The sequence below is a fragment of the Ambystoma mexicanum genome, chromosome 7q (genome assembly GCF_040938575.1).
Source record: "Ambystoma mexicanum isolate Mex_15411 chromosome 7q, UKY_AmexF1_1, whole genome shotgun sequence".
Classification (NCBI taxonomy): domain Eukaryota; kingdom Metazoa; phylum Chordata; class Amphibia; order Caudata; family Ambystomatidae; genus Ambystoma; species Ambystoma mexicanum.
The window spans coordinates 952,164,114-952,189,265 of record NC_090941.1 but is presented as its reverse complement, the minus strand read 5'-3'; the positions used below and the strand labels follow the sequence as shown (position 1 = coordinate 952,189,265).

The 25,152-nt window shown below is 45.2% G+C and overlaps 1 protein-coding gene across 6 annotated transcripts in view; it reads left to right on the top strand.

The window, feature by feature from the left end:
- The window catches only part of MYO7A (myosin VIIA), a 1,239,317-nt gene that overhangs the window by 1,116,923 nt on the left and 97,242 nt on the right, over positions 1-25,152 (top strand). For all 6 annotated transcript variants that reach the window (XM_069640000.1, XM_069639997.1, XM_069640001.1 and 3 more), the window contains 2 exons: positions 4,239-4,394; positions 9,026-9,131. In XM_069640000.1, the coding sequence (XP_069496101.1) occupies positions 4,239-4,394; positions 9,026-9,131 (262 nt within the window). The remainder of the gene's footprint in view (positions 1-4,238; positions 4,395-9,025; positions 9,132-25,152) is intronic.

Genomic DNA, 25,152 nt, shown 5'->3' with positions numbered 1-25,152 from the left:
TGTGGAAGCTGGTCTTCTCCCAACTGATCCAACACACTGAATCTGTTGGTTGTCTCCACGACCACCAGTCAGGTTTCAGAGCAGCCAGAGGCATGGAAACTGCTCTACTGAAAATCCATGAAGACTTGCTCTCAAATCTCGATTCCAACTCTCCTTCCATTCTTATCCATCTGTATCTTTCCTCTGCCTTCGACACGGTCAATCATGCCATCCTGACAAATCGGCTCTGTGACACCCTTGACATCACGGACCTGGTTGACCTCATTCCTCTCCGACCGTCCTTCCCAGGTTTAACGGGCCCTTTTCTCCCCCCTATCACACTCTCCACCTGCGCCGTCCCTCAAGGCTCTATCCTATCGCTGTGGATCTTGGAACATCTGCCTTGCCCCTCTGGCCCACCTGATTTCCTCCTTGTCTGCTCACTTCCAGTGTTATGCAGCTCTCCTTCAAGCTTCCCTCTACTGCCTCCCCTTCCACCTATCTCATCCCTGACTGCTATTCAGGCATGGTGTGCTGCCAATGATCTCTGCCTTAATGCCAGTAAGACTGAGATCCTTCTCATTGGGATGCCTGCTCGCCCTCTATGAGTCTCCTCCCGTCGCTCTCTTGTGAGGCAAAAAAACCTTGATGTGATCTTTGACTCCTCTCTCTCCTTATCTCCTGACATCGCGGACCTTGACAAGAAAACACATCAGCTGCACCTCCTCAGAGGCATTTGCCCTTTCCTCACCTTCCCCAGAAACTCAATGTCTCCAGAGCTCTGGTCCTCTCTAGGTTGGACTACTGCAACAGCCTCTTCCTCGATCATCCTTTATCCTCCCTTCACCCCCTTCAACTAATCCAGATTAGGGCAGCAAGACTTATCCTTGGCCTCAAGCCCAGGGACCACATCTCTCCAGCCCTAAAATCTCTCCACTGGCTCCCGGTTTCTGTTAGGATGAAATTCAAGACCCTCTGCATCATCCACATTGCTTTCTGGGACCTAGGGCCCGCTACATCAAACTCTCTCTCCCTAAATGCCTCCCTGCTAGAGCCCTTCAGTCTTCTAGTTCAAACTCTCTGCAGATCAGACACTTCTCTAAGTAGAGACCGTCTCTCCTCCCTCTGGAATGATCTCCCTGCCCCTCTCAAGCTTGAGCCGGATCTTCTCAAGACCCTTCTTTACGCTTCCCTGCCAACACCCCCATCTGCCGCAGTGACTGGCTGCCTGGATCCCTCTGGGTTCTACAGGGCACCAGGACCACCACCCAGTCCACCCCCCTCCTCGCTCTTAGCATGCGGACCCTCAACCCCTGCACCCCATGCAATTCACTGGCACCTGGCCTCCCCTTAGCACTCACCTAGCCCCTGTTGCCCTCTTCCCCACCCCCTCCTCGACCCTCCCTCGTTCACTTGCACTTCCCTTACCACTCCAGCACTTTGCATTCGCGCAGACTGGCACCCTCCACCCCCTTGCACGTCTTGTTACTGCACTTGCATGATCCAAAATGTCACAGGGCCTATTAGGACTGTTATTGTTACCTTTCTCCCCCCCCCCCCCTTTTATTGTCTTGTGCCTTAAAACACCATTTGTTTTTATAGGCTCCTTAGAAATATCCAATAAATAAAAAGAAAGACATAGCATTCTGCATATTTTCAGTATACTTTTCAGTACACTAAGAGCTCGTGACTGTCATCCCTGGCAATCACATGGTGTTGCTTTAAGAAATGACTATAATAACAGTAATGATAATATCACATTTTTCCATAACAGTAGCACCTCGTGCTAGACTCCCGCGCTTTTAAGTTCTGTAGTAATAGCTGTTATTATTACCCAATTTAATGGTATTCAATTTATCAACCTCAAAATGGATGTGAAAGGCTGTGTCATTTCTGCCGAAATTAAAACTTTTGATGTGTGGGCTTCCTGGTCTCCGAGAGGAGTTCTTAAGCAGTGGACTATTCACCAGGATCCGACCTTATCGTTGGTACTGTAGGCCTGACGTATTATTCATAAATGTCATTGTAGCAGGATATGATATGATATTTTATTTGTATCGCGCTCATACACACTTGTTTCAGAGCGCGACGAGGCAAGGGAGGGTACAAGGGTGGACACAACACCAATCTTACTTGGCCCAGTGACATTGACAACGCGCAAGTGCAGGGGAGAAGGAAGGGGGAAAGTGCAATGGAGAGGGGAAGAGGTGGAAAGTGCTGAGCAAGGTATAAAAACAACAGCAATTGGTAGTGCAGCCAGCAGGGTGGCAAGTGCGTGGTTTAAGGCGCAGACAAGAGGTGCCTGATAAGTGCAGGTAGGGGGACTGTAGGATTGCAGATACAGACCCTCGTACAAGGGTTGCCAGGAGGCAGTGCGGGTGAGTGGCTGGGTGGGTGGCGACCTGGGCCCGAAGTCAGAGGTTAGCCAGGTGCACAGAGCCGGGGATGGCTTAAGGTGAAGTTGCATCATCATTAATGTACCAACCTGTTAATTTGAAGCCTCTAGATCTTTGGTCTGGGCATAAGGTGTGTAGATAACAAGCCCCTACACACTAGAATGTAGATTTTAGTCAAAACAACCTAAGGGGGACTTAAAACCACTCCACATTGTGAGCTTATGATTAGTGCCATTTGAAAATAAAAGATATTAATGCCAGCTAAGGAAGAGCAAAGCATGTGAGAACCTTTGAAACACAGACCAAATGGAAGGGTATGTGTTTCTCGTTTGGTAATCCTCATCGTGTAGGCACGACCTTGTGAGTTGATTAACGACATGACATTGCTAAATATGAATTCAATTGCATATCACCCATTAATGTCGTATTTAAAAAATACTCATTGCAGTTTAATAGTTTCTAGAAAAAGAACATGCTTTTCAACTGCTCGATGGTCGGTTATCCTACAAATGTAGTCATAGGACCTCATTACACGGAAGGCGGTAAGGGTTAACGGTCACCGGTAATGGTACTGGTGACCGTTAACCCTTACCGCCTTACTACGAGGTCCCTTAGCGGGTTGGTACTGTAACGCCAGCTTTTAGCAGGCGTTAAAAACCAACCCGCTAAGGGACCTTGGTGCTAATTACGGCACCGCAAATTTGCGGTACCGTAATTAGCACCTTCCCTATTCCCATTATGCCCTATGGGGCAAAAATGGGAATGGGGAAGGGCAATGGTGGAAGGGGGAATTACCGCCCCGCCAACCTTGGAATAGGGCGGTAATTCCCCTTTCCACCAAGGCGGTGCCGGTATTTTACCGGCATGGACCAAGGTGCTATTAGCACCTTGGTCCACCGCCTACTGTGTAATGAGGCCCACAGTTAGCTTTAAAAAGGTATGAAATATCTAGACATTATATCAAATGAAAAGACCAGAGTCAAGCTCAACCTGGTGTTCTTTCCCGGCAGATTCAACATGGCGTGTTCCCTTTGTGAGTGGTTTCACTACATAGTGTGCATAAACAATGGGGATGCCTTTTATACCATCACGTGCAACACTAATTAGATGGCGGGCAGTTGGCTACTCTATGGAAGTCAAAGTTTTCCTGCTGATCACTCGTGTCTCTTTGCAGTTCTTCAGGCTGACATTACCTGGACATTCCCAAATTGCTGACACCTTCTACCAACAGGCAGAATTACCTCAGGGCACCCTACCATCACCCAGTGCAATTTATTAACTGATCTGAAGTATGTTCATTCCCTAGAAAGGTGGACTAGATAATATGAGCACTGTAATAACCAATTACTGGCAGATCTCATGGATGTTCTGAAGTTGGGAATTCTTTCCATAATTATTGAATCCGAAGATAAGCAAGATATATGTCAGTGTTCAGGAATCATGAGATTTATTGAACAAGAAGGGCACCCCAAAAAGCTATACTGCGCCCACAACCAGCCTCATGGATGAGATATCCATTCATCCACTTTGGCAATAGTGTTCAGCATTGCTCGCATGAACTTGGTAACTTGAGTATTCGCACATGCCTGCGACATCTGCACACCTTGATTGAATGGATCTTCCTGTCCCAACTCTCTCATGTTCTAATTAACATAAACAGTCACCCCCTTTCATGAAATTGCATGGTTTCCCAGTAGATCTTATTCTTTCTTTGCGATATCGTCTCCCCCCCCCCCCCTTGCAGCTGATATTGTATATATTGTCTGCTGATGATTATTCTTTAAACACCTGCGTCAATCAATGTATACATTGTTTTGTTCATTACATTGTTTGAACATGTGAGAACACATCTTTATTTTGTAGGTACAGTGAAGAGAAAGGCTGGGAATTGCTGTGGTTATGCACTGGACTCTTTCCACCAAGTAACATTCTCCTGCCTCATATTCAGAGGTTTCTTCAGTCCAGGAAGCAGCACCCACTTGCCAACGACTGCATGCAGCGACTGCAGAAAGCACTGAGGTACACAAAGGGGCAAGCTTGCTCTTCACGGGGTGGGAGGATATGTTAGGGAGGGGTGGTCTGATTGCCCACCAACTGTTCCACTGAGGCAATAGAAACACACTTTAACAATTCAACATCTCCAATTATTTGATACTGGCATGCCAATGCAAAGGTCCTATCTGTTGGCTTTTCAATAAAACCTGTTTTACTGTCCACTGCACTGAACAATTGCCCCTCTTGTTTTCTTTTAAAACAGATGTATCACTTTTCAGATGCCTTAAAGGAGCCACAGAGCATTCCAATAGTTACCAATGAATACTTTTAGACTGATGAGCAATCGAGATGAAAGAGGTTAACCTCCAGCCACATAGCATGGCTACTGGACCCATTGTCTTTGAGGCTCTATGTAAATAAACAGCTATTTCTATTAGAACGATGGCAGAAGCACCCTATACAAACTGACACACACACACACACACACACACCCTCCCCCCAGCAAATGACAATGCCAGATATGTGTAGAGGATTGAGCGAGTGACATATTCCACTATCTTTTGGGGTGCATAGCCACTGTTGAGGCTATAATTATGAACCCAAACCTAGACATATTTTTTTTCCGTAACAACCTAAACACTTTTTTTAATAGTTTTTTTTACCTGATTGGAACTATTTCACATTTCATTAAGACATTTTGATTTTAACAGTATTATGAACAATATTATTATCATTGAACAATGTATGTTGAATGCAGACTAACAAGAAAGCAATTGTATTAAATGTCAGAACATTTGTTGAATTATTAAAACTGAAACTGTTATAATGTCTGATGGAAAACATGGGTTTCACCCTGTTAGGCCAGTTTTAAAAAAACAAATCACAAACATTTGAGTTTTGATAACTTTCAATGGACTACCTAAAAATATATTGCTGAGATGAAATAATGGCTAAGCTATCGAAATCACAGAGATCTTCATGAGATTGTAAAAAGGTGAGGGAAATTAACCATACTGAGAGTTTTTACACCTAAAGCTGATGTAAAATAATAATAATAATAATAATTTGGGATTTATATAGCGCTACGAACCCTCAGGTATCTGAGCGCTGCTTATTATTACCCACGGTGTGTGGTGCTCATTTATCGACCTCGGAAGGATGAAACGCTGAGTTTGGCGCTGCCGGGATTCGAACCTGCAATTCGAACCTGCGTTCGCAGGCTCTGCACTGATGTCAAAGCGAGCGCTCTACTCGCTGTGCCACTTGACGGCATAAAAAGGAATAAAAAGGAATGCAGTGATGTGATCATCCTATCCACCATCTAGAAATATTCACAGAGAACTGTTAGCTTGTAGACAGACACATTGGAAATGTTGCACTGCTTAAAAAATTCGAGTATTTATTACAAACAATAGTCATGATACAGTTTAAAGGTATATGTTTTTTCTCTGAACATTTGCTATATATAGCGTGACAGAGTGTGCTGATCAGATACACAACACCCTACAAGGATATGAAGCGTAAGAGGAGTTTTATTGCTGAAAATAACACATAATATAGTGTTATGGGTGGAACTGAGTAGTGGTGGCATCTACCAGGTTTCTCGTAAAAGGAGATAATTAAAAGGTGATTTTGTTCAGCAAATACAAATATTCAAGCCTGTTGCCACTTTCCTTCAAAGCAAGGGGCAAAAGGAACTCAAATAAAACATTGTCTATTTTAAATAACAAACGTTCCCAAATAACAAGACACTGCATCTTAATACAATGGTCTTCCAAATGAAAAGGAAAAGTCTTGCACATCACTTAGGTTGGGATTTCTGGCCCTAACCATGTGGGTTAGGACAGTCTGATATTTGTCTTTGGGGTGTGGCTTTTCAGGTTTCACAAACCCTCTTCTCTTGATTCTGCAGAAAGATCCTCCCAAGGGGTTCAGATGCCCCAGGTATTTTATTACAGCTGGCCTGACGCAGGCCTTGCCCATTAGGATTTCCCTTCATCAAGGTTTCAAATATGCTGGCATGGAATTGTATTGTTTGTTGACTCAAGTTTTGGTTTAGATTGATGATCCACAAATGCATTCAATGTATGGATTAGTCATCAATTCTTCTGCAAATAAAACCTATCTGTTGAGCCAATATAAATTCAGACTATTGCATTTCAAAATACGATAGCTAAGCTCAAAAGGATACAAACACCTTGCCTCCTTAATATTATTCTAATTGACATTTAGGTTATAAATGTCACTTTTTATTCCATACTACTGGCTACATATTCCAATCATTGTACCAGTCCTACATTATCCCATGCCCCATCTCTAACAAACCTGTACTGGGATGTTCTTGGTCCCCTTGACCACCTCCCTTTTAAAGGTTCTTAGTCCGCTGAACACTCCATTCCTGGCTACTCTGACGTAACCTCCCTGACCCCTGGTGAGGTTGCACCATTGCAATCCTTCTCATACATAACCTGAGATGAAAATGGGCGCCTGTTCTCCTCCCACCTCATCAAGTGTTTTCACTTGTGACATTAATAAGAATTATATATTCAGATTTGCAAAAATATTCTGAATCCAAAAATATCCTTTTTTCTCGAGATTGCATACTTGACAGAGTTATTAAAATAGATTAAAATATAAATATTAATTATTAATTCATACCATTTAATATATCAGTTGTATATGCATGTGACCCATGTGTTCCCATGGAATCTAAATCTGTATCTACTTTTTGAATCAGGTGAAGGGCTCTAAACTTACAACCAAAAATGTATCTACAACTTGTCCAATTCAGATGATTTTTTGGTGAACATTTTATTGTTTGGCTGGAGTCACACATTTTGGTACCGTCCAGATACCGAAACATCTGCTGCACTGAACAATTCCCTTTATAAGATATTTTAAAGAAGCAGACACATTCTGCATGACACCTTATTGCTCTGCCAGGTCAGAGGTCGGGTTATGTTTGAGGCCTCTGCTATTTGAATTTGCCATTACTGACTGACCATGCATTCATCAATCTCTTAACAGGTTGGCCTCCCATCTAAACTTAAACAAATGAGACCATGAAAATCCAGAGTTTAAAATGCATTTTGACTTTTTGTCCGTATTATACAGACATGTCTTTGTCCTTCAATTACTCACAGATATACCACTCGCCTCCTCAATCAAAATGTTGGATAAACAGCTCAGAATGCTGAGCTATGCATAACCATACAATTTAGGTGAACTAAGGTTCAGAATACATAACAGCTGCATGACAATTGCGGTTCCATGTAACAGAAATGTGCTATTTACTTTGTGTTTGTTTGCTTGATGCAACTTGCCATTGACATATGGCCTCGTTCTGTTAAACATTAATTACATGATATTTCAGTGCAAGATAAACATCTGAGCTGACAGTATAAAATGGGGAGCGTGAAATCCAATCAAATAGTACTCTACAAGAAGCAACTTTGTGTCTGCTGAACATCTGTGGGTTTTGCCTGTATTAGTCATAATGAGAAATGTTTCCTTCTGAAAATGTATCTCTTTGCTCGCCAGTAACTGTAGTGAGATGTTGGAATGTTGTTTCCTAAGAGGAAAATCTGCATTTCCTAGGTTCAGTGTTCAGGTCTGGTTGCGAAGTGAAAGGACCCTGGTAGAATGGCAATCTTATGGAAAGGAGCATCTTGAGGGTTTTAGGCATGCCATCTCCTGCAGCGATTTTCAGCAGTGTTGGTGGGGGTGGTGAGGGCGTGAATACTCCTGTGACTGCCCCCTTGGTAGTCATGGGGGGCTGTAGGAGTGGCAGAGATGTGAGTGCTCCTGAGAGGCAGGGACCAATTAGGGCCAATCTGGGGATGCTCCTATTCCTCCTCTGTGTCCATCATCCACTAGCTCTGGCCGGTGTCCGGTATCTTTGGCCACCCCACTGTTAATCTGCAAGCATAGGCAGGGGACTTTGTCATAGTTAAACCTGTCCCTTGTGCATTTCCAAACCTGTCTTTTGTGCATTTCCAAACATATGAAAAATGTGTTCTAAAGAATAGAGGTCACATTACACTTGTAAAGAATGATAGTGTTATAATCACTGCAGACTGGCAATTTTGGGCTTACGGAGTAAGTATCCAGGATTTACCCCTGATTAGAAAGCATTTGCCACAAAACATACAAAAAGACAGGACTGCTTTAATTATCTGTAGAAAATGTTTAGAAGTGAAACATGCATCAAAATGTAGCTTAAATGTTGTTTTTTGTTTAAAAGCAAGCATTTTTTAAGCAGTGCAACATTCTTATTGTGCCGTCTCCATGCTAATGGGTCTATTGTGTAGGTTTATAGCCATTACTTAAGATCATCTCAGAGCTTCATTCCTTGCATCTCAAATTCCAGAATAAAACTCCTATTATGGTTAATTCTCCACACTTTGTTTTTTAGCACCTGGTGAAGAAGATCTGTGTGACTTTGAAAATGCATTTTTTCCTTTCAACATAACCTTTTCAGTTAGTACAAGAACAGGTATCAAAACTCGAGCTCTTGTGATACTGTGTGATCAAATTCAATATGTGAATTATTCTACACTGGCATCTTTTATCGTAATCGCATGATACTTACGTCATATATGTTAATACAAACTAAATAACTGATCGTAGAATCTTATATCCATCAATTTCTTTAGAAACGGCTCCAGGAAATATCCGCCCCATCTCGTCGAAGTTGAGGCCATCCAGCACAAAACGACCCAGATTTTCCATAAAGTTTACTTCCCTGATGACACAGACGAGGTAACAACTGACCAGTTGCACCATATTTGGTACCTATATAATAATCCAACTATATGTAGGCCATCTGCTCCCGGAAGTGCACCTCTACCTCTTGTTGGATACAATGTTTTATTGTGGTTTTGCCAGAAATACAATATTCTTCTTTGTTCACTGACACATCTTAATTTATTGATGTTTATTTTATTTTGGGTATTTGTTGAGAGTAGAGGAGCACTGTACAGCAGTAGAGCTTGCAGGCCTACATTATGGTGAGATGTTTACATGGGGGAAGAGTCCTAACAACATAGCATTTTTTACTGGCATATCATTTAGAGCAGCAGGGAAGAGTTCCCCATTTAGTGCGAACATGCAACGGTGCTGTGGCCATGCGACTGGGCAGTTTGCGGTAAAGGGTAGTTGTCAGGAGGGATACTGGAACGGGTGGCTTCAGGTAGGGTGTATGATATGGGATGTGAAAAGGTGCTCCTTGAAAAGGAGGGTCTGGATTTCGCTTCTGAATTGTGCATAGATTCGGGATGCATATCTGATGTTGGTGGGTACAAGGTTCCATGTAGCACTGTATAGCAACAAACACATTAAAGACACATGTCCTGGTTCTTCACCTATGTGTAACTCAGGGCAACTCCATTATCTGCCAGGATCTAACCGCCTTTAACAACCTGTATGGTAAGGTAGCTAAGAGTGTGATGAAATAAATCGTCTGGTATAATTTCCAGTTGACCAGTTAGAGGTAACTTCTTCTGCATCCAGTTGCTAGCAAATTAGGTTTTAGACACCAGTCCAACTGCTATGGTGATAATTCAGTTAACTCCGAGCATTGGTGCTTGTTCCTTGTTTCTTCCATTTGGTGTATGAAGTCAAATGTCAAATGACCCAAATGATGCGACTGGATCCAGTAGACAATGTTTGCAGATGGCCAACCGCAATGTAATACTGAACCCTCATTAAGGAATCTATACACTGATGCAAATGCAATTTTGCAACGTATTAGCACCAGTGCACTTCCCTAATACATATACGCATTAATTTAAAGGAATTCTTGCACCGGTGAAACTTCCAACAAGGGATCTCCAGATCCCCATCCTCGATACTAATGTGAAAAATAGCACTGCACTGGTGCAGGGTTTCCCACAAATCTCATAAATAGTAAAGCAGATACGTTTGTGTTTTTTTGATAGAATGTTCTGCAATCTTTAATGTGTTTTCTCCAAGCATGCTCATGTCTCTTCTCTATTGGTTGTTTACTGTTTGTTCGATTTCAGAGTCTAAGGTCTTGTATTTTGCACCAAGGTTTTCTCCTATACGCCATTTTTTGTTTCCCATCAGGCAATGAGCCTGGTATGGAGTTGCCACAACAGTGAAATCCAATTTTGTTTGTTTCCTCATACATGCTCTTTCATTTACTGATCACCAGCATTTAGAACTTCTGATGGCAAACCCTTCCATGTGTGTCAATGACTCCATGGAACACACGTCAGCTAGTTCACAGCCCCAGAAGAAAGTGGAGGTTTTAGTTCTTCTATTGAAATGGCGTATTAGCCATCACGTTTTTATTTTGCTGAATCTTTGTAATTGTATGCATTTTCAGTATTTGGTATATTATACACACAGCTACAGAGAGCAGTGAAGTGCTTTACAGAAACATTTTCTTGCAGCTCAGGCTTCTCAATATGAGCTTCTAGATATTTAACAAAATTCTGCAGCACATTTGGCTCTGCATGTTCCTAGGCTTTCTCACTCAGAGGCGCTGTTGGCTGAGCTTCACTGGCTCCCGGTGAGAAGCCGTATTAAGTTTAAGGTTCCACTGCACTGTACATCGGGCTATTCATCACTCTCGCCCCGCTTTTCTCTGTGCTAGACTGACCTGTAATGTTTCGGCAAGTGTTTTGCAATCAGCTTCTCAAAATCTTCTGGAAGTTCAGCGTTTTCCTCAGTCGCGGGTGGAGGTCGTTCCTTCTCTGTCCTGGCTCCAGCTCTGTGGAACTCTCTTCCTGGTCACCTGAGAGGGATCCCTGATCACCTTCATTTTCGAAAAACTCTTTATGGCATTGTTGAAGGGACTCACTTGTTGCTGTTAGCGCCCAGATACCTTTGGGCCTTGGTTTGCGTTTAATAAATATAGTTACATACATACATATTGAACAGTATAGTCAATGTCATCAGGGTTGAGACTGGATTACACAAGTACGGTTCTGACTGGTAGGGGCAGAGAACATTTAAAATGGCTATAGTAGGCAGCACCCTCTGCAATTGTTGCGATATATTGATATCACCCAGTCATATTTGTGTTTCAGATACTGATTCCGATTCCCATGAAAAGAAGTTTTCTCGGAAGGGGGCGCTGTTGCGCAACAAGATGGCCGCCTGAGTTTGGAGCTCCTCTCCGGCGCACAATCCTTGCATAAATATATTCTTAATCTGCCTTCCTTCACGCTAACAGTCCATTTCCATTGACTATAGCCACTGCCCTGCATCCGTCGGAAAAAACAACGAGCGAAATCGGACCCGAGGGGCCCGGATACGGGCTGTGGCACGGGAGGAGAGCCCTGCCCCGCTCCGCGGCTCCGGAGGAAACAACGTGGGTGCCGCGGCTTCGGGGAAAGCGAGGGCCCAGCGGTGGGCGGTCCGAGCTCTGTGGTCTTGGCGGGCAGCAGACGGACCTGCATCAGCATACTGAGGACGCCGATCCTGTCTGGCAGGATAGACGCTGTCTATCTCCTGATTTAACCCCGAAGCACACGCGTCCATCCAGCCCCTGCTCTTCTGGCGCTGGAGACGACCTTCGCTCACAGCGCCTCCAGCGTCGCGCTGACGGCCTAGATCCCTATCCCTCATCCAACGGCACCCGGAGCGCATCCTGAGAGGAGAAGTAACTGGGGAAAAGAAAACGGGGAAAAGACGGCGACCCTTAATCTTGACCGGCTGGCCGGCCGCGACCGTGATCACGCGGGCCGCTGCCTCCGGGGCGCGTAGTACACGCAGTCACGGGGCTCTGCTGCCCGCGGGCCCGTGTGCGTGGCATGCACCAGCGCTCCCAACCTACCATTACTGGTGCAGGAGCGGAGCGATCTCTCGCCAGTTGGGGCTTCCTGGAAGCCTTTGGAAAATTCTACATATCGTGGGCTGAAGACAGCGGGCGGCACACCCCCAAGCATATTGATATAACGTTAGACCCCCTTCTGCATACATCTGCACGAATTCGTGATTAAACGAATATACGACCCTGCGGAGGGGCGCAGTCTATCCCTGAAACTATTGGGAGAACTTGTGACACATGAGGAGCCCACACAATAGGCCAGACAAGACCACGAGACAGGAGTCCCACGTCGCAACCCGATCCATACATAACCAGCTACCCCACGGCGCAGCACTAAACTACGGGCAGACCATGAGCTTGGGAATACGGCGACCACACAGATACGTGGGAGGTCACAGTCCACTCCAGAGAACGCCGGTGGGACGGACACAACTCACGGTTGATGCTGTCCAAATCATAAAGGCAAGCCACCTTTGACACTCCTTCCCACGCTGCCCACACCGATCCACTCGCCAATTGGCGGGGCAGATTGGCCATAAAAACCAGAAACCTGTACCTGTTGCGTCTGAAACTACCCGACTAGGGGTGCGGCGTGGGCGCAGGCCCGCCTCCAGACCGAGCCAGACCGTCCCCCCCGTGATCACCCACGTTCCTCACAAAAACCGATCTACTCAAGTGGATACCCGCATTATGCCAGCAAAAAACGTGGTCAAGGGTAGGAAGACCGGGCCGATGGATTCGTTTACAAACACACAAACATCCTCAGAGGGCTCGGGCCCATCGACTGCTCCCGACCCTCCTGCCACAGAAAACTCCAAGTTCGACCATCTCCTAACAACGGTCCAGAACGGGTTCCTAGCAATAAATTTTAAATTAGACGATATTGTCTCCACAATAGGCTCCCTCAAAGCCAGGGTGAATAAGGAAAGCGCCAGAATCACGGAGGCTGAAAACAGAATAAGTGCAAACGAAGACTCGACCCACCAAAACGCTCATGACATTACTGTCCTGAAAAGTGAAATGAATAAACTCTGTGATAAATGTGATGACTTGGAGTCGAGGTCGAGAAGGAACAATATATGCGTTGTCGGCCTAACAGAATCCTTTTGCAAAGGTCCGATGGAGACTCAAATCGAAACCCTCTTGAAGTCCCTCCTTGGTTCTGAAACCTTTTCGCCACAATTCTTAGTCGAGCGGGCACACCACACTCTGGCCCCACCACCCAAACCAGGTGCCCCTCCCCGCACGATTGTGGCAAAGCTACTAAATTACAGAGATAGAGACGCTGTCTTGAGATTGGCTAGAGAAAAGGGCCCTTTGAGACATGGAAATGACAACATACATATATATCTGGACTTCTCTGTGGGAGTCCAGACCCAGAGACGCTTGTATGAATCCATCAAACGTCAGCTGTGGGTGAGACAGGTCCCATATGCTCTACTGTTCCAAGCAAAGCTACGCATACAACACGGCGGGCGTGCGCACTTCTTTGACTCCCCATTGGCTGCACTGGCCTATGTGGAATCCGCTATTCCCCTACCTCCTGGAAGAAACGAACTTGAGCAAAATATTCTGCAGCAGCCGGTATAGATCTTGACATGGCATATTGATCGACCTCAGCACCTAACCTTCTCCTTTCTTCAGCAAGACGCCCACCATCATGTCATCGGAGAAAAGCAGAACTGTTCTTTTTAGTTGTGTTTTCTATTATTCTTCAATCATTAAAGATAGCCAGATGAGACGTGCTCGGCTACGAAAGCGGTGTTGCAGCACTCGTCCCCCTCCACGAGTGAAACCACAGGGTTCTAAATGGGGTTCATCATCAAGTTGGGTCAGATGGTGTGGGTGGGGGTGGGTACGGGGAATCTGGGACTGTTCCAAGGGACAGATATATGGTCGTTCACGTTGGATGCCCCTGTTGGGCGAATTGGCAAGTGGTTAACTGTTGTGTTCAATGTTAAAAATGCATTCACAAAGTCAGGCGCCGTTCCCCCCACACCACTACCTTTCCCTCCCAAAACTAATTATGACTTGCTGAAATGGCACAGAGATCACACACCTCTAGCGGGTTGACACTTAAATTGCTGACTTGGAACATCCGAGTTTTGAATAACAGAGCAAAGTCCAGCAAAGTGGTGGCATACATTAACAGACACCATCCGCACATAGTAATGCTTTAGGAGATCCATGCACTGCGGGAGACCAATGAAAATCTCCTGAGACAATGGGGTAACAACAGATATTATACTGAATATTCGTCACAGAACAGAGGTATCCTCACACTGATACATCCTTCGTGCGGGTTCACCCTTGGAAGAAGTAAAATCGACCCCCTGGGCAGATACGTAGTGGTATGGGGCACAATAGTGGGAGAAAAAATACTATGGTCAACTCCTATGGCCCAAACACAGATGACTCCGAATTTTACGTTCATCTACTTAACAAAATCGATACAACACCTGATACATGGATGCTGTGGGGTGGAGACTTTAACACCGTCCTGGATGTGCTTTTGGACAGATCCTCTAGTCGACAAAGGTCACTCACCAGATCCGCCAATACCATACATCAAGCCCTGCAGGACAGGGCTTTGTCTGACGCTTGGAGAGGGCTACACCCTACAGACCGTCAATACACTTTTTATTCAACAGCCCATGACTCCGAATCCAGGATAGACTACTGGTTCATATCCTTCCCTCTGCTGAGCTCTGTAGTGCGCTGTGAAATACTCCCTCGTACACTCTCTGACCACTCCCCTGTTACGATTAAACTATCATTCCATAACATTAAACGACCAACTCAGAGCTGGAGGATGCCTCCAAATATCCTGAAGGACCCCAACGTAGTTGAATCTCTGCACATTGAGATGGAGGAATTCTTCCAGTTGAACACGGGGTCGGTGGGGAGGTGGGCCACGGTTGGGAAACACTTAACGTTTGGGTTAGGGGAAATCTTATGTCTAAAACTACTGGCCTTCTGAAAAGTATCAGATCCAATCTCAATAAGACCGAAACGCTCCTGAAAACCCTTCAAAACGATTATAGTGCAACGCACAACAAGAACACACTGGCCGATATCAATGCCACAGCTTCTAAGATTCAATGAGCTAGCAGTCCAAGAACTACAATACATGTCTGTTCCATCCAGGGCTCGTAGATATGGTGAAGGGAATAGAGCAGGGAACCACTTGGCATGTATATTATTTAATGAACAATATCATCCCCCCATCACTAGCATCATGACAGACATAGGCGACCCCGTACATACAGAGGAAGAAATTAACGCCGAATTTGCTAAATATTACACCAGCCTATATGTAAATCACGATACACGAAGTCAGCTAGACATTGAAACATACTTGAATGGGATCGATCTCCCTAGACTCACACCAGAAGACAACCTTGCCCTTGAACAGGAAATAACCAAGGAGGAAATAGCTGAGGCGATCAAGTCATTAGCAGCTGGAAAAGCCTCAGGACCTGATGGCCTAGGCTCCGAGCTCTACATAACATACACGGAAATACTATCCCCTATTTTAACCTGTGTATGGGAGGAAGCCTTGAGCTCCGGCTCGCCCCCAGAGTCAATAACTGAGGCAGTCATAACAGTCCTACTAAAACCAAGACGCCCAGCCCATGACCGCGTGTCCTATCGTCCACTGTCCCTCATAAATACAGACGCCAAGATATACGCAAAAGTACTCGCAAACAGACTGCTCCCTAAAATGACTACTTTAATACACCCTGACCAGTGCGGTTTCATCCCAACAAGATCCACTGCCCTAAATCTGCGTAGACTGTTTGGTATTATGGCACAGATCAAACCAGACGCACAGGCGTTGGCTATCTTCTTGGACGCCGAGAAAGCGTTTGACTCTGTCTCATGGTCCTACATGTTTGAGGTCCTCAAGAAATTCGGCTTTGGCCCATATTTTGCACACTGCGTCAGGCTTCTCTATACCTCGCCCAAAGCTAGGGTCATAACAAACCGTACCCTCTCTACCCAATTCACTTTACATCGAGGTACCAGACAGGGTTGTCCCTTCTCCCCTATCCTTTTTGCACTCACTATCGAACCGATGGCGGCGGCAAGCAGAAGAGAACACGAAATGAGGGGCATAAAGATGGCTGGCATCTACCAGTCTATCTCATTGTATGCGGACGATGCCTTACTGTATGTACGTAAACCTGAAAACAACCTAGAACCCATACTGGCAGTAATACAGGACTTCACCTCACACTCAGGGTACAAAATAAACACAGCCAAATCTGAAATCTTCCCTCTAACACAAGCCACCGCCTGCCCCTCACACACACATGGCCTAAAATGGTCCCCTGATTACATAAGATATCTGGGGATCCTGGTATCTAGAGATAAACAATCACTATACATAGACAACTACGAAGCCACACTGCAGACGATTTACACTAAACTCCAAACCTGGAGTACCGCTATCAGACCATATCACTGGCTGGTCTGATAGCGGTACTTAAAATGGTAATCCTCCCCAAGCTCCTATATATCTTTAACAATGTCCCAATATGGCCAGGCAAGCCCTTTTTTGAAAACCTACGATCCCTGGCAACCACCGTCATCTGGAACGGGGGTGCCAACAGACTCAAATGGGAAAAGCTGGTGGAACCCTATGAAACGGGTGGCTTTGCTGCGCCTGATTATGAGCTGTATTACCTAGTGTCACAAGCTCAATACGCCAAATACTGGCAGAACCCTGCAATAGAAGCACCACATGTCCCAATAGAACGGCACTCGGTCCGCCCGACGGACTTGCGATCTATAATCTTTGCGAAATCCCACAAAGACGAATGTGCATATGACCCTGCATCTTGTACAATCGCAGCATGGGCTGCAATCAGCAGGCGCCTCCATATTGAAACCCCCTATGACTCCCAAGCTCCATTGTGGAATTTCCCAGGCATCGCACCCACGTACGATCCCGCTATACAGAAAGCCTGGATCCCGAATTATGACATCACAATGAAGGCCATGTTCCCCAATGGCAGCTTCGTCGCCCCTGAAGACTTTGCAGACACAGTTGGGCGGGGCCAACTCGTAACGCTACAATACCATCGCATGAGGGCAGCGTTCAAGAAACGCTGGCCATCCTTACCCAGCTGAACCTCTGAGCACCCCTGCTACCAGGCCATTCATGCGCAGCCCAGCATGGGCGTCTCCACACTGTATACCTTAATCCAAACGCATACGAAATCTTCCAATAATATAAAGTCCTCCTCGGAAAAAGACATGGGTACGACGATAGAGGAGGGAACGTGGACCAGGTACTGCCTGCTTACTAAGAAAGTCTCCCTCAATGCGGGGCTCAGGCTAATACAATTCAAAATACTCAATAGACTACACTACACCCCAGTCAAAATGGCTAAATGTAAGGGATCCACTAACGCAAATTGTCCTAAATGCAATAACCCTCAAGCTGATTCATACCATATGTATTGGGCCTGCCCTGAAATAACTAGATTCTGGAGAGAAGTAGCAACCATATTGGAAGACATTACTCAAATTCCTGCACAGCTTAACCCCCAAAAATATTTGTTTGGCGACATAGGAAAGCTCCCAGAAAAAACCAGGAGGCTATTCAACATTGCATGTGTAGTGGCTAAGAAATGTATCTTGCAGAAGTGGAAAAGCGCCCATGCCCCTCGCGCAGAACAATTCTTAACAGCACTGACATACGTGCATGAATGTGAAGAAACATACTTAGGTCTGGTCCCCTCTCCGTGTAGACCTAAAGACATATGGTCAGCATTCAGAAATTACCTGCTTACTACTCCATCAAGCTCTGGAGAGTCCGATTCTGACTGAATTATGTGCCTTGATGCCTGCAAGATATATGTAATATTAAGAATTGCGATATTGTTGTATATATTGGAATGAATGGGGGGAAACCATGCTAATACGATGTGGATCCTGTTTTATTGGGGGGTTAACGCGTGTGTCATGTGAATTGCAACCAAAAATAAAGTTTTTTTTTTTAAAAAAGAGGTTTTCATGCAAGTAATGGGATGAACAATTGACAGGGCATCAGAATGCGCACAGCCTAAATAGTTGCATTACACACAATTAAAATGTAAACGCAGGTAAACTAGGCAACTTGGTCAGAAGTGTGTGACTTTTGAACAAGTGATGCGACTGGGATTAGATCCCTGGTCTCCCCGTTCTAAAGTCAGTTCTTCCTCTTCCTTGCAGCACCTTCTCAGAATGTCTGGAATGCTTTTGCACCACTGTTTATGCAGCCTCCATTTTCTAGGTGCTATGACCTTTCCAGTGATGCCACCTAATGGCTTTGTTGGTCCTTACTCTTTCTGCATGCACAAGTGAAAAGGATTTTGTAGCATTTCCTTGTTTCTAAACCACGCACAAATTCATTTTGTAGAGTACATATTTATGTATTTATTAATTATATTTTTGGTTTATACAAACCTTTATACAAAGAAAAAAATAGCAAAGAAAAAAATAATAAAATAATAGATTTAAATATAATGTTACTGAAATTACAATTGATATGCAATCAATCAATGCAACAATCTTTAAACAAATTGGACCTACTCTTTAAAAGTACATTTCGAAAGATTTCAATCACTGGTGCAAATTACATTAACTGTACTTTGTGTGGCAAATTTCGAACCCCATGCTGTATTGCATTTCTGCCCTCTACTCTTCATACATCCAGAATCATTTCCATGTAAAGTTCTCAGTGGCTACAGAGGGTGGCAAAGTATATATGTTGGGTCCACATACTCACCTTCATCCTGTTAATAGAATCCTGACTCTCTGGACATAAATGTATTGGGAGCAACCAACATTCTATGGCTGGGGCCACAGAGGCAGCATGCCCAGTTTGTTTTCTGCTAATCACACAGTTGCTTGTTTGGTGTGCAGGGCCCTTATGCATCATCAGGGCCCTGACCCCAGGCACCAAATTGACCCCAGCTTCTGTCTTTCCTATGCACTTGCCTCGGTTCATCCTCCTCCATGGTGGCTTGCACTTAAGCTACATTGCACTTCACCTGTTGCTCACCCACGAGCACCACAACACCTATCCCATTCCTCCTCCCTTCTGCCCTTGCACGTTCTAAACACTCACAAGGCATAGTAGGTTTGTCCCCCGCCCCACCCACTGTATTTAATATTTCTCTGTGTATTTAATATTTCTCTGTATATTTAATTGTATTAACTCTCTAATTGTTTCTCATCCCCTTGTCCCCTCCCTATTGGCCTGTGTGCGCTTTGAAACAATATTTACTTCCTGCATAAGCACCTAACAAGCAAACAATACATAAAATAAAACGTGCGAAACATGTGCTTATACCAGTCCTCATACATGAGAATATCCTCTAGTTTGGCGGCTGACTAAAGGCTGCATGCGAAAACACTTGAGAGGAAAGGGCCCAACGCAGAGAAATGTCAGTACCCACTAAGGGCATGCCCCATCTGACCCATGAAGGTGAGGTGCGGAAAGTCATTGGACTATGAGATATATGGAAAGATATGAACAATTGATCAGTGGACAGTCTTAGGTTTGCCGAACAAGACTTGTATTCACTGATAATTCTCAGTACACTGAGAGAACAGAAGACAAGATAATTCCATACAAGAAGACAGACCCTGTTTTAATGTGACAGGCTATCTGAAATTGCATATCATTGGGTGTAAAACATCTGCTATATATATCCTGAGGTCTCACATCTCACGAGTTTCTGAATGAGACCAAGCTCATCAACATAACTAATTTGGCAGACAATTCTTTTAAAGATAAACTTATTATTCAACCAATCTCTGAACATTAATAATACTACACAGACATCTGGAAGATAAGAATACTTAGGGCCTCATTACATGGACGGCAGTAAGGGTTAACGGTCACCGTTAATGGTAACGATGACCGTTAACCCTTACCGCCTTACTACGAGGTCCCTTTGCGGGTTGGAGACTTTAATGCCTGCTTTTTGCAGGCATTAAAAACCAACCCGCAAAGGGACCAGGGTGCTAATTATGGTACCGCAATTTGCGGCACCGTAATTAGCGCCTTCCCCATTCCCATAGAGACCTATGGGGCAAAAAATGGGAATGGGGAAGGGCAATGGGGGGAAAGGGCAATTACTGCCCCGCCAACCTTGGAATAGGGCGGTAATTCCCCTTTCAACCAAGGCGGTGCCAGTATTTTACCGGCATGGACCAAGGTGCTAATAGCACCTTGGTCCTCCGCCTACCGTGTAATGAGGCCCTTAGTTTTCGGAGATACAGTGATTTCAATACCCGTAAGTAGTCTGCAGATCAAAGGATCAGAGCCAATTGGCCGCGTTTTACAAAATAACAGTATGACATGCAAAAGAAGCTGCACGTTCCAACCAAGAAATGTACACCTGTGGGATGTCTGCCTTAACAGGATCCCAACACTGTTGATTGCACCAGCAAACCCAAGCTTTCCCGGCTGCATCATAAGCTCTGATGGTGCTAGGTGCCCAGGATCGCCAAATTAATCCTTAAACTGTCTACGAAAGGCCTTGTGTGGTCCATCTATACCCATAATTAGCCATTCCACCAATTATAGGAATCTGTTAAGATTAAAAAGTGAAGGTCTCTGGCATGATTTAGAAGTAATTCTCTGAACACTGGAAAATGTACTTAGAAGTCCACAGACATTGCTAGTGCTTTGGGAACACCGTCCACGTTGGTCAGAGATGTGTGATAAAAGCAAGATGTGCTCATTGCATTTACACATAAAGCATACTACTAGCAATTATTGAGAGTGGAGGGAAAATGTAATGATCCTAAGTCCCCCATGAATGAAAGAATGCGTCAGTCCTTTCACCGTACTTGTCTGGTCTCCCGCTGAAGTATAGGGGTAGTTGCACATTGAGATCTCCGAGATCACGTGGAGTGCGAAGGACAACAGAAGGTCAAAGTTGCTGGTCTGTCAAATGCGTGGCCTATACACCACCACTTGGTTGAGTCCACAGAGGGTTTTCTGCTCTCACATTGATATGAAATGGGAGCATACGCTCATTGTTATTAGGGAAACACTTTTCGATTCCATATCCCCCAATATATTTATGTTGTAAACCTCTGACATTTCAGCCATGAGTGTGCTGTTATCCACCAAGGTGGTTTTTACCCATCTTCTGTGGAAAGCAGCACCGAATATGAGTAGTCAAGCTTGTCGTGAAGCTTGAACTTTTTATTTCTGCAGAGGGTTGAAAAACACATCTTGGGTGGAAGACGACAGAAGGCCTATAATTCGGGCCAGATGTTGTACAGCCCAATCTCTGTACAGCACTCCGCTGCTCTTCAGCTATGTCCACGCTTTAAACAATGTAATAAAATAATAAAAATGTTGTAGAAATGTTATCAACATTTACACCGCTCTGTTCAATTCCTGACTTTTGATATAGGAAGTCTTAACATAGACACTTGCAGTCCAACAGAAACCCAGGACTGTACTTACCTGAGGTAATCAAATCGTGGACATCTTTCACTTTATGCAGAAACATAACCATTCCAAAAGATGAACCACCTCTCATAGGTTTCTGCTATTTCTGAGAAGTAACCATATCAGTATGTTGTCTAAGTAAATCAACGATGTGTTCACAGATATGCCGCTACTGGCTTCAGATGTTTTAAAATCGGCGCCAAGGGGCGCCGATTTTAGGGCAAACGGGGGTGAAAAGAACTTATAAAATATTTTCTTCCTTGAAAATTGGAGCTATATTATGAGCCACCAGTATTGCTATAGTCAGGTAAGCGTCCTTCATGTCCAGAGTAAGCCACCTGGCATTAATACATCTCTCAGCAAGGCATTCGTCTCCATCTTGAAATGCAGGGAAACTATGAACTTGTTGAGTTCCCTAAGGTTGATCACCTAGTGAAACCCCTCTTCCTTTGTGCCATAAACATATTGTTCATTATGCCCAAAAGGTGAAGTTTTGCTATCTCTGTGGCTTCTTTCTACAACAAGTATTTCACCTCCTGAGAAATAAATAATCAAATCTCCTTTGAGAATGTTTTCCATTTGAGGTAACCTTTGATATGGGCTTTGAATAATGGCTAGTACAAAGCCCCCTTACCTCTCAAGAGTACCCAAGGATCCTGAGAAATAATGAACCAATTTTCTAATGGATACTTTCCTGCCACAGATTCCTTATCTATGATATCCATATCCCAGCACAGCTGTTTGTCTGAACCTTTTCCGCCACCAGGGGGGGCCGCACAGCTCTGCGTCTGGTACATCTGACACCTCCATGCTTCCTCCACTGGAAGTGACGTCAGGATCAGTATAAGTAGCTGCACTGTGCCCCAAGACCTCAGTTCCTTTTTTCCACACACTCTGTTCACTTATCGGGAACGTGCTCGTCTCTGTCGAAGGCTTCCAGCTTCAAGCTCTGCCCGGATTGTGGTAGACAGATGTCTGCATTCGATCCGCACTGTGTGTGCTTGTGCTACTTGGATGAGGACCACAACCCCCAGGATTGTGGGTCTTGTCGGTCTGTGCACCCAAAGGCCCTTAGGGAGCGTGTGTCATGATGCCTACCTCCAAGGAGCCAGGTCCGACCCAGCGACCCCAGAGGCAGGCATCATTTCCCCCAGGGGAGTGCCAGCGGGCCCAAGCTGGGGCCCTTTGGACGCAGTCCTGGCGCCTTAGGCGCCAGGCTCATGTTGGACCTCTGTCCTGGCGCCTTAGGCGCCAGGCTCATAAAGCTATACATGTGTGCAAGTGTTTTCATGTGCACTTACCTGATGCAGACCATGCTGCCACATCCAGGCCCTCTTGAGGCCTGAATGGAACTACTTTACCTGTGGGACTACTTTCCACCCGGGTGTGGTCGGGGAAGGATACGTACCTGATCGGAGGAAGGATACATTCTTGGGACTTCTTCCAAAGCTATTTAAACCACACCCGATCAGCAACTCACGCTTCGCGTTGTTCTTCTCCTCGCAGCTGGACGCTCACCGTGTCAGCTCCTGCTTCTGGACTTCAGCCACGCCTGTCAGCATCCTGGGTCACCTGCAAAGGGAGACAAGAGACCTTACCAGCTAAATCTGCACCACAGAGACATCACCAACGATCCTGAAAGGGAAGACATTATTTTTTAAAAAGCATTTAGTTACGATCGCTGCAGTGCTGCATTTCACTCACCTTTCCTGGGTTCCTCCATCTTCAGCAGCGATCATCCGGATACACATCCACTTCCCAGAGCCTAGAGAAAAAGACAAGAATAAGAGGTGAGAGAAGGAAGGGAATAAGACTTACCTCATTTCATTTCGGGTCTTGCCGCTTCCAGGCATTTTCCGGACCCCGGCCCCTATGGGGAAAAAAGACAAAGACATTGAAGGAGCGTATGCAAAGTCAGTTCCCGAGCGCTCATCCAGAACTAACCTGCCATTTACTGGAACTGGAACTGCACGTTTCACTTCGGGTCGGTGCCATATCTCCGGCATTCCGAACCCCGGCCCCTAAGAGGAAAAAAGGACATAAACATTAGCGCTTGCTACAAAAAGACAATGAACATTATTATTAAGCTTGGACTTTTGAACTTGCAACAGAACTTTTACAGAGCATTACCTGAATAGTCAAGCTTACCTGAACTCCCATCAATCCTCAATCCAGTGAAGTAACTGGTTTCAACGCGCCCCTGCATCAGAAGCAGGATGGAGAGCTCATCCTTCCTGACCCTAAGGTGAGACTTCACGGGGAATCGTGGAAGGGTATCGTGGAGCGTTGGAAGAGAGTGGGAGGCTTGATCATAACTCAGTCAGTAGGTAATACTCCCTTTTCACGCACAGGGGAATATTCCTGCGAGCCGGAGAAGCCAGAGTTGAGGGCCCTTCCTGTCCATCTTCAGAGTCCTGCGCTTCACCATTGAAGAAGCATCAGCACTCGAAGCCAGACCTGCGCCTCTGTGGGAATCAGGTGAGCGTTACAGAACGCGAAGCCTACCCACAATTTCCCACCCGGGCGCTATGGAGGCTTCCGAGACTGACCAGCTGGCCCAGCTTTTGGGGGAATTACGGGCAGAGGTGCACTCAGCCCGCCAGGAGACTAACGCTCTCAAAAGAGAACTGATTTTATCCAAGGAAAGAACAGATGACCTAGCCAAAAGGTTATTACAGGCCCAGGCAGGGCACACTCCTTTACCTAATTCCGGAGACATTTCCACATCAATGGGTTTGAGTAACCCGGTACAAATTAATCTACCTGGACACATGCCTTTGGCCCCGCCTGAACGTTTTGCGGGGGATCCCAAGAAATATGCCGTCTTTATGAACCAATGTCGTTTACACTTTCTATGCAGACCCGGAGCCTTCCCTAACGACCAGACTAAGGTAGCCTTTATACTATCTTACCTCAGTGGTAGTGCTGCCGATTGGTCTATTCCATTGGTAAATCAGGATGATCCCATTCTCCAGAATTTTCAGGGCTTCCAGGCCAGCATGGAAAGATTGTTCGCTCGACACTCTCAAGGACAGGCCCTTGATAACGAACTGCTATCCTTACGACAAGGTAATCAGGATCTTCTGTCCTACATAGCCACCTTTAACAGACTGGTTGTGGAAACTGGATGGCCAGAAAGCAAAAGGATCACATTGTTTCATCGAGGCCTGCGCGGAGAGCTTAAGGATGTTCTAGCTCAGATAGTAAACCCACCCCAGGTCTGCGCAGACTACATTGACTTGGTGGTTCAACTTGATCACAGACTTCAAAACAGAAAAGCAGATCGGTTCAAGTAGGAAAACCGAGCACCGATCAAAACCCACGCTAACTCCAAGAGTACCGACGTATCTGAACCTATGCAAATCGGTGGTGTTAAAGGACCATTAACGCAGAAAGAACGAGAGAGAAGATGGCAAATGCAACTTTGTCTGTATTGCGGGACTTCCGGTCACTTTCTTCGAAATTGTCCAGTTAAACCGCTTAAGAAGGTGGTTGGAGCTACTGATAACAAATTAGTG